The sequence below is a fragment of the Odontesthes bonariensis genome, chromosome 17 (assembly GCF_027942865.1).
Source record: "Odontesthes bonariensis isolate fOdoBon6 chromosome 17, fOdoBon6.hap1, whole genome shotgun sequence".
In the NCBI taxonomy this organism is placed as follows: Eukaryota; Metazoa; Chordata; class Actinopteri; order Atheriniformes; family Atherinopsidae; genus Odontesthes; species Odontesthes bonariensis.
In genome coordinates this window covers 15060809-15071543 of record NC_134522.1, presented here as the reverse complement: position 1 = coordinate 15071543, position 10735 = coordinate 15060809, and the positions used below count along the sequence as shown (strand labels likewise).

The window sequence follows — 10735 nt, the reverse complement described above, 5'->3', positions numbered from 1 at the left end:
TGTTGATTACTTCTTTTCACGCCTGGATAAAGGCACTGAGCTGGGAGAGAAGGGGGCTGCCTGTAATCATCCAATCTTAAAATGTGATTTTTTTTTTCTTTTCCCCCTTTCAAGACTATCAAACAGGGGTCAAACATCCAAGCCTGTGCAGTTTATTTGAAAAGATGCACGGCCACGCATTAACTGGTGGAAATCACAGGTTGGAGCAGGCCTGGTGAAATCCTCACCCTCAGGTTGAGTGTAGCAGAGGCGGAGATAAAAGCCGTCGTCGTCAATTAGCCGGGAGTCAGTGGGAGCGCTGCTCGCCAGAGGCGTTTAACTCCTTCTCCCTTTAAACGTCCTTTTAAGATACAAAGTCCCCGCGGAGGGCCTGGCTTTACAGTTTAATAAATTATTTAGCTATTTAAACGGTGAGATGCAGCAGATAACAGCACCAGACGTCAGAATTTTCCACGCTGCAGTTTGAAAGTCTCGCGTTAGGATGCATTATCATGCAGCTGCTAAATCAGCCACGAGGAACTGTGTAAAGAATCATTTTCAGGCGGAATATTAAAAAGGAAAAAAAAAGGCTTTAGTGGCAAATTGTGTCTTTTTGTTTGTTTGTTTGTTTTATTAATTCTTAGAGAGTGCTCGTAAAATATTATAAAAGAGCTTCAGGACTCACTAAATTGGATGATTTTTGTAGTGAGGCTGGTGATGCAAGCCCTGTGCTACAAACAGCATCAAATTAAATATATATAAACATATCACCCAAGACTAGATCCTCACACCCATTTGAAGTTCCTCTCTATATGATACAGTGACATTAATTCAATTGAGATCAAATAAAATGTGACATTCCAGTGAAAGATGGGGAAATCCCATGAGTATAAAGAACAGAAATGAAAACTAGTGAATAACAGGAGAAACAGGCGAGGATACCTGGGTGTGTTGCAGCTCCTTCCCTTTCACCCCTCAAGAGTTCCAGCAAAACTTTTTTTTTTCTGTGCTGACACCAGATCTCGGAAATCCATGTTTATGATCCATTCGGCCGCCTCTTCCGATCGAAATCTGTCAAAAGAGATGTCACTGACTTTACAGAGTTGACACAGAGTGCTGCGCATCAGCTGTGGTAGCTGCAGCTCTGAGGGAAAAGCGGTCCTCCCGGCAGCTGTCACAGCACCTCTGACTCTGGCCTTTCCACACGAGCCACGGAGCACAGAGGCAAGTGACGATTCGTAAAAAAGCCACCGTCTGCCTGTGTTTATAAATCTAAATCAATATTCAAATCTGTTTGAAGTGAGCGGGTGTGTCCGTGCGAGCGCGCTGCAGTGTGCGACACCGCGTGTGTGTGTGTGTGTGTGAGAGAGAGTGTGTGTGTGTGTGTAGGTGTTCCACAAAGCCTCTTAAGATGATACATTTACCAAGCCGTGACAAAAACCCTCGGCATATTATTTTGAGATGGGCACGCAGGTTCAAAATTCAAGTGACGTAGACGAGGCTTATTTGTCCGTCGCTGTTTGTTGGTCCTACTGTAAATATAATCTCCATCCAGCGCTAAGCAGCTATTATGGAAATAAAATCACTTTAACAGTGGCAGTTATTATTATTATTATCATTATTGATGTTATCATTATTATCATTTTTATTACTATTATTATTATTATTATTATTATTATTATTATTACATGCCAGAACAATTTTGCACCACTAAACCTACCAAAAAGCACACTCTTTTCAATGCAATCTGAAATAAAAGAGGCCTACCTTCATATGAAGAAGTCTTTGATTTTCCTCGTCTTGCAGTAATCGTTTCAGCAGACACTAGCCGAAGTCTTCCAGCATGTCACTGCATAGAAAACATTTTTTTTTATTCATTTTTTGTTCTCTCTCCATTGTATATATCTTCATCTCTGGCTGGATGTGCATGGCAGGTGCGGTCCCTGTAAGTCCCGGTGGGAAGCCACCTGTAAATATTCTGGGCAAATTTCGGCGCAGGCCCGCATGTGGCTGATGGCAGCAGACTGGCTGCCTCTGCGGATGGGAGGACACTTTTAAGGAAATAAGTCGCTGTAAATCCCCTTTTTTTTGCGACGCGCTGGAATGTGAGAGGACGGTGCAGCCTTCACACGGAGAGCTCTGCTTTGGACCCCCTTTTTTCCTTTTTTCTTCACAGATTATTCCTACTTTTTATTTCAGGCTCTACTTAAAGATGGTTAAAGTAGCATCCAATTTCCTACAAGAACTTTTTCAGTCTTATTCTCTTGAATACGATTTGTTTTAAACAAAAACAAACGATATGCTCACTAATTGAACACGAACTGCTTATTTTTGGAGTGTGCACCCCCTTTTCTGTTGTGTTTTTAGAAAACTCTTTATTTGTGGATGCATTTAGCCTCTCACTTTAATGCCCAACACCATGACAGCAGTGCCTGACACAGAACGCAATAGAAACGTAAATACACGGACTTTTCCATGCTTTAAACTCCCCTTCTCATCATCCACCAGAATACCGTTTATTTATCATCAGTGCACCCTCTCCGTTGTGGGATGGGGATGTTGTCACTCGCCCTCTCGCTGCTATTGGCTGAGGACTGTGCGTCAAAAAAAAAAAAGTAGCTGGAGACATTTGTTCCCCTGAAAAAAAAGAGAGAAAGAAAGAAAGAAACCCTCCCCACCAGTGTGAGAGACGGAGACGGAGACAGACCTCAGCTCAGTCCTGCAGCTCCCATTGGCTGGCAGCTGGTACAAAATCTAACTCAAACCACTTCACTCTCAAACACACCAACAAATCCTAAAGGCTACGCGCAGCCTCCTCCATCAGTCCGCCGCCGTCGCGTCGCTTCAAAACCTGATGCAGGAGCTCAACGCTGAACTTTTATCCGCGCTATTGTTCTGCCGCTGAAGAAGGCTGCACCTGATCCTGCCGCTGGTTGGTTTTGAGATACTTTTCTTTAAAAAAAAAAAACAAAACAAAAAAAAAAAAACAACAGGACTTCGTTGATTTATACTGAGTTTTGTTATTTCACCTGAAAGAAACCAAGCAGACAAAGAACTTTCACGCGTCATCACCAGGGTAAGTTCATTATCATTATTATCATCTTTGTTTTGTGATTTGACACCATCGATAAAGAAAGGCGTAAGCCTGGAAAAAAAAAGGCTCAATTCGAAGGCCATTCTGTTAGAAATAAGCCACAGTTCATTTTCTTTACGAAGAAAATGAACTGTGGGAGGCAAAGTGTCAGAGCTGTGTCACTGATACCAAAACTATTTTTATTTTTTTTTAAAGGCACTAAAAGAAATGCCAATAGGAAGGTCTCAGAGTTCTTTGGCGCTTAATTGCAAATCAAGCTAAACTCGCTCAATCATTTTTTTATTATTTTTTTTATTCAATTTGTTCAGTCGACGGGAACATTTACTGCTCAGAGTAACTTAAACCTTAAAGACGCTTCTGTTGCAAATTCACACACTATATGCTGCGAAATTCACCTCTGATAATTGTCTATCAGACAGAATAAATTAAATTTTGTATTTCATCTAATAAGAAACAACGACACTTTCACAGCTAAGCTGAAGCTTGTCTGACTTTTCAATGCCTTTAGTCTGTAGTGTGGCACCAGAAGGTCAAATATTTATAATACTTTTTTTTTTTTTTGTCAATTTCACCCTTTTCTCTGACAGAGCAGAAGAAGCAGAGTCACATTAGCAGAACCAAGTTTTCGAGACTTGGAAAAAACTGGGCAAATAAAATCTTGACATGGCACACTTGTCGTCAAAGTAAAGGGAATTAATGCAGCAAAAAGGGAATATTGTGGAGGCATTTTGGTCTGAAAGCTGCACCACTTAATTTTTATTTTTTAAAAGAGAGAGGGACATATTTAGGCCTGTTATGGGAAAAACTCCTACAGGGCCTCCTACTATAGCTGTTCTCCTGCCTGCTGAGATAAATAATTCAGGAGACAATAAACCAACACGCCATATTTAATATATTTCACCCGTCTTTTGGGGGCTCTGGTGGCAGACTGTATTTAACCGTCTGACTCAGGAGTTTGGCTCAACTGAGATGACATTTCCATAAAGGTAATCACTTTGTTTCAAACTACTCACATTTGACAAAAATGTAAATGTAACATATACATTTTCTGCGCATGCACTTGCAAAAACATTTATCAAGGACAAAAGTAGCCTTCGTTTGATTTTTCAGCATTCTTTTTGGGGAGCCTGAAGCAGTTCGTGCTGCACCGACACCAGACAGCAGCTCCGCTCAGTTGCCACACAGATTACCTCGTTAATTCATCAGCAGCAAAAACATTTATCATAATTAATCACTGGACACAGGGTAATTATTATTGAGCGGGTGCGCGTGAGCAACTGGTTTGACGAGTGTGTTTTAAGTGTGACAGATTGGGATAAGGGGGTTAAAACCGTTGGATATTGAGGGGGGCAAAAAATGCAACTAATCAAGAGGCACAGTGGGGATAACGGGTGGTGAGGGTCACTGAAGTTGAAGTGACAGCAATCGCGTTCACCAGACAACATCACAGCGCACATTTATTACTGTATAAAGAGCTGCTACAGTCTCACGTGCAGTGAGGAGCATATGGCCTTTTTTTTTTTTTTTTAACGAACTGTTGGCCAAACAAAATATTTTGCCGTTTTTCATTTTTGAATTGGAAAGTTATTCCCTCGTTTTTTATTTAAAAAAAACGGTGGCAATCTCGAAAAAAAAAAGGAAAGAGGATTTATCATATCAAATTAGGTCTGAAAATGTTTGTCTCTGTTGCTTTATTCAATGAAACGGGGGTTTAATTTGTTAGATTTTTAAAAAATCATTAGAACCCTACAAAAAAAGAAATAAATACAGAATATCGGAAACAAAGACAGGCCGAAGTCATATGGCTTTTCCCCTTCTTCATCTTCTTCTTCTACCACTTCAAACCTTTAATTTATTTTTACTGCGCACAAGCACCAGTGACTTTAAGTAAATTTCCAAGTGACTTGTTGAAATACCAGCGCCCGTGTGTCGTTTTCATTTGGTTCAAGCGAAGGGTGAGGAGGACATCTGCTTTATCAGAAGCGACGTGCATCTTTGGAAAAGGCATATTTTTTGCGACAAACGCGTGTAAACTGAGCTGATATCACTTCACAGAAAGACACATCCTCACCAGCTTCTTCTGTTTCTCTGGAACAGGTCTCCGGCACAACACGGACCACTCGACGAGCAGAGGAAACCAAGAGCACCTCGGGAGCTCCATCAGATTTCAAAATTTTCTCCAACTTCGGCCCTCAAACAAACATTAGCATGATGTCGTATCTAAAGCAACCACCTTACACAGTCAATGGCTTGAGCTTAACTACTTCCGGGATGGACCTTTTACATCCATCTGTGGGCTATCCAGGTGGGTTCAAACTTTTTTTTTAAAGAAAAGAAATGGAGTGTAATGGTTGCGCACTTAAATCAGACAGTGAGAATTTAAGTAACAGATAAACTACCGGAATACTTCATTTGAGCGACCTTGAACATCAGATGATGTGTTTATCATTTTTTTTAAGCACACTATTCTAAAGTCCCCCTTTTGTGATTTCAGTTTTAGATTTTCCAATTTTTTTTTTTAATCTGGTGAAGCCATTGTTTTTAGCTCAAAATGTACCGAGTGTGTTCTTTTTAATTAATTTTCATTTCACTGTCTATTCATGGAACGTTAGACTAACGTATGTCAATTTGTCACAGGCGTTTAGTCCCAAAGCACGCGTGCGTAATTACGCAAACAACAAAAATAGAAACCGGTTAGTTTCGGTCAGCCCCACGTTATTCTTTATACTTATACCCCTAAGTAACGTGGGCCATTTCACTTACATTTCTCCTTTATTTGCAGCCACGCCACGGAAACAGAGGCGAGAAAGGACTACTTTTACGCGCGCACAACTCGATGTTTTGGAGGCGTTGTTCGCTAAAACTCGGTATCCGGACATATTCATGCGCGAAGAGGTGGCGCTGAAAATCAACCTGCCTGAGTCCAGAGTACAGGTGAGTTTAGCAGAACTTATTCCACAAATGCTATAATAATAATAGTCTTCACATATTTTTAAATAAATAAATTGTCGGGTCTGTATATATTTTTTTCTTTTTTTATATGAAATGATAAACTTTAAATTACGTTTTTAACAGTTTTGTTGGATTTAACAAGTAGGCTTCTCTGTTGATTCGGTTATATGGAGAGAGGAAAAAATGGCTAATTTACAGGGATACATATTTTATAATTAAAGTGCTGCATCTGTAGTCTGTAGGAAACTGTGCATTCGCACCGAACTGTCGGTTGGTAGAAAGTCTGGAGACATGATTTAGACTAAAAACTAACGAAAATAATCAATTTTGCGACTTTTGTATGAAACGTATCTTCTAAATTAGAAGGGCTCCTCACAACGGGTAAAAGCTGAACACTTTGAGCTTTACGATGTGAGAAACGGTTGATTTCTGTCATAATTAGGAATGTTTTCTATAATGGCGTGTTCCAATGTTTTATTTTGGCAGGTGTGGTTTAAGAACAGGCGGGCAAAGTGTCGCCAGCAGCAGCAACAGCAGCAGAACGGGGGACAGAATAAAGTGCGACCTCCCAAAAAGAAAAGCTCCCCAACCAGAGAGGTGAGCTCGGAGAGCGGGGCCAGCGGCCAGTTCACGCCCCCCACCAGCACCACCACAGTCCCAGCCATCTCAACCACCACCGCCCCAGTGTCCATTTGGAGTCCGGCGTCCATCTCTCCTCTCTCAGATCCCCTGTCTACCTCCTCCTCCTGCATGCAGAGGTCTTATCCCATGACCTACACCCAGGCCTCGGGCTACAGCCAGGGCTACGCTGGGTCAACGTCCTACTTCGGGGGTATGGACTGCGGCTCTTACCTCACTCCAATGCACCACCAGTTGTCAGGCCCGGGGTCGACCCTCAGTCCGATGAGCACGAACGCGGTCACAAGCCATCTGAACCAGTCCCCGGCGTCCCTCTCCACCCAGGGCTACGGGACGTCCGGCCTGGGCTTCAACTCCACAGCAGACTGCTTGGATTATAAGGACCAAGCTGCATCGTGGAAGCTGAACTTCAATGCCGATTGCTTGGATTATAAGGATCAAACATCCTCGTGGAAATTCCAGGTCCTGTGAACATAGCAATCAGCTGTCGAAAAGTGCACAAACAGTGACGATAACATGAAACAAAGCGCTGCCACCCCTCAATAAAAACACACAATCAGACTGGTTAATATGTGGGCCCAGCACGGCCAGGCAGGGCGATCGGGAGCCTCGAGTTTTTGGCATGACGGTCTTTGGTCCTCCTAGAGGAAAAGGTTTAATTTATTTTAGCACTGGCAGAGATTTTCTCAGTTCATTACCAAGTTGTAGCCCCTAATTCATGTCTGTCAGTGTGTGCGCAAAAAAAAAAAAAAAAAAAAAACAAAAAAAAAAAAACAACACCTGTTGAGGACAAGACAGAGTGAACACGGAAAGAAAAGTACACCACAGCCACGGAACTAAAACTCACGAACAAAAACTCAAGTTCATTCTGCTGAAGTGCTCGGGATGGACAGACCTCCTTAAAGCTTCTTTCACAACTTTGCCTACCTGCTGGCAGAGACACGAGGATGGCGTGTGGACATGGATGCACTACTTTATTTAAGAAAAAAAAGTGTTTATAAGGAATCAATATGTAGTTTCTAAGAGACAATCAGTGTGCGTCTTATATAAATGGTACATATGTGTTTTTTTTGTTTTTTTTTTATCTGTGCTAGCCTTCTAAAACTGTGATCTGTTGTATTGTATGCAATTTGTGAGCCCCCCTCGCATCAGACTCTGCTGTGATTTTCATAGATTTCTAAGTCCTTTTTTTTTTTTTTTTGACAACGAAATATGCTATTGGTTAAATTTCCGTATCACACAAAGACAGACGAGACTTTACAAGCACATGGTGGTAGTAATAATGAATGGTTAGCCATACTGGAAAAGACTCTCGGCTGCTGAGAGCTCCACACTTGCCCCCCCTCGCCCCCGTCCCCCTCCATTGATTTCGACGCACGGTGATTGTGGATCCTTCACTGGCTCCCAAAGATGGTGTGACCTCACCGCTGAAAAGACATGAATAAAGGTCCTGTGAGCTTACTCTTTCGTGGAGAAACGATCTGTGTGCGTGCGTTTGTGTTTTCAGAGGGGAGCCAACAAATTGGCGCTGTGGCAACGTGCGTAAAACTAACTGTGGGTGTTTTTTTCTAAAGGGGATCTCTTGAATGTGTATTTGACTTAATTTCCAGGAAAATGATCGATTTAGGTGGGGGGTAAAATGCTAGGTCACTTTTATTAAACTTGCTTGAAGATGTATTTGGGTTGGGCGGTCTATACTTTTTTTCATTATTAATTATTAGGCCAATAACTGCCGTCTAAATTAGCAATGATTACGTTTGCCAGCAGGGACCGAACGCTGTTTTCTCATACATAATTAAGATTTTTTTTTCCCAATCAAATAATAACTTAGCATGACGTCCTTATAGTCAAAAAGCTGCCATTTGTTGTCTTCGGATTAAAATGCAGCCTTCTAGAGTTGATACCAATCAAAAACTAAATCATCTTCTTCTTTTTAAGTGAAAAAATTCAATCAACGCTGCACACTGTTTTCCTTAATAGGTTTCCAATGGAGCAATTCAGCTTGTGTAATGATGAGTTCGGTTTGAGAAAGCAGTAATAAATGCCGGACTCCCGAAGCTGCTAATCCTAATATTTCACCCGCGGAGGGTTCTCTGGGGCACAGGGCAGCAGTGGTCCCATTCAAGGCCCCAAGGCACGGTTTTACATGCCTGATCCCTAAACGATCGCTCTGATATGAAGCCTAATATCTTGTACAAGAAGTGTGCACACAGATTAAAAAGCTGCTTTAATGTGCTTTTATTACAACTGAAGAAGATGCACTGCAGTAAATAACGGAATGTAAAGAAACAGCACAAACGAGCAAATCTTTTCCTGCTATGTTATACTTGTTAATCTAGTTAATAATTGATGTAAATATTAGTCTGGGTTGTGAATAGAAAAGAAGAAAAATGTCCATGGGATAAAATTCCAAATTTTAAAAAGCCCCCAAAAATACTCTTGAATTATCATGTGGGCAGTCAAGCGCAGATGACCATATAACGACCCCCTGAAAATTATTCAGTTCTCCTCATTAAAGTGGGACTTTGCTCTTGCTGCGTTCTCAGGAAAGGCTGCGCCCTCTCGAACTAAATCTGAGGAGTCACGAGGCAAAGTCAGCTTTTAAAACCAGTTTTGTTTTTATTTGCTGCTCTCGTCAACTCTCAACTTTGATGACTATAAAGTCAGAGCGGGTATGGGATCTGTAATGAGTCGACATGGCTCTGCAGTGGGCTCATTGTTAGAAGTCCAACATTCAATTAGCATCCTTGACATTGCCAATAATCTCTCTTTTATTGGAGTCTCCGCTAAAGGAGCGCACTAATTAAAAGCGTTGCTTGAAATAATCGAAGCGTTAAAGAGAAGAGAGACTTTGATTCCACTCCTGCGTGGTCACAAAAAAAAAAAAAAAAAAGGAGGTGCGTGCACATGTGTTTGTGTACGAGTGGTTGGACTATGGTTTAAAAAGACCTAATTATAAACCAACCCCTACAACCTATTCAGGAGTGAAGTTGAAACGGAAGATTATTTTCAAGCTTTGACTGTTGATGTTAGAGAGACGTTTTTTTTTTGGGGGGGGGGGGGGGGGGGGTGGCAGCACTCAACCACAACAGTGGAGCACGACGCCAAGTTTAGCAACACACAAATAAGTACAGCGTTATGGCCATAAAACAATGAAACAATTGAACTTGGAGACAATAGCTCGGACTGGTGGGAGCCTCAATATTCATGAGATGCAGTGTCAACAACTCCTTCACACAGACTCCTGAGAAAGAAAAAAGAAAAAAACAGTTTCAGACTGCAGGGTCACTTTCAAATGTCAGCTGAATAGAAAGCTGGTTTCTAAGACACTTATGGATGCATCGTGTCTTGATTTAGCATCTGTGTAAGGGATTCTTACATATGCAGCTGAATACGAGTCCCTCTGCATATTCACTGTGATTCCAGACATGGCAGCAAAACACTAAAGTGAGTAAATTGAACTAGAAGAAGATAAGACTCCCCATCCTTGTCAGTTTAAATCCATGTTCTGAATCGTGTCCTGATCAATACTAAGCCAATATCGGCTAAAACAGCTTCAGCCCTCTTGTTAGAGTCTCGTGTCTTCAGAGCGCACGAGTCATGAGGGGGATTAGGCACCCGGCCTCCACTATTCTTCATTCATACAGTGAGTTTTAATCAAGCCCAAAGTGCTAAGGAGCATATGGGACCAACAGACGCTGCATTAATCCCTCCTGGTTTTTGTCTAACAGGGGCTGCACAGCGCCCCTTGTACCCCTGGTCTGACTGCTGTCCGCTCTGAAACAGCCGGGATGGTTCCTCTGCAAAGCATCGGCCTGCGAGAGGTTTAAGGCCGCGACGGCTGTAGGAGGACTGCACACCGAGGCTGTGGTCCGATCTGAAGGGCTGTGAAATTAGCTCAGAGTAAGTGATCTTATTTAGCAACACCAATTAAGTTCACCTGCATCATAGGTGATGAACACGAGAGGGCGATTCCCTGATAATACTTGAGGGTGCAAAATAGTCAAACTATCATTTTTGTTCTCAGTGAAGTCCTGTGGAACCCATAATGATCAGAGGAAGGGCAGTTGA

The 10735-nt window shown here is 42.0% G+C and overlaps 1 protein-coding gene across 1 annotated transcript; it reads left to right on the top strand.

The window, feature by feature from the left end:
• Window positions 1–2971: 2971 nt before the first annotated feature.
• On the top strand, window positions 2972–8291 carry otx2b (orthodenticle homeobox 2b). Its single transcript, XM_075447770.1, has 4 exons — window positions 2972–3055; window positions 5171–5378; window positions 5856–6007; window positions 6512–8291. The coding sequence occupies exons 2-4, from the start codon at window positions 5282–5284 to the stop codon at window positions 7133–7135; spliced, it is 873 nt and encodes a 290-aa protein (XP_075303885.1). The 5' UTR covers window positions 2972–3055; window positions 5171–5281; the 3' UTR covers window positions 7136–8291.
• The last annotated feature ends 2444 nt before the right edge of the window (window positions 8292–10735 follow it).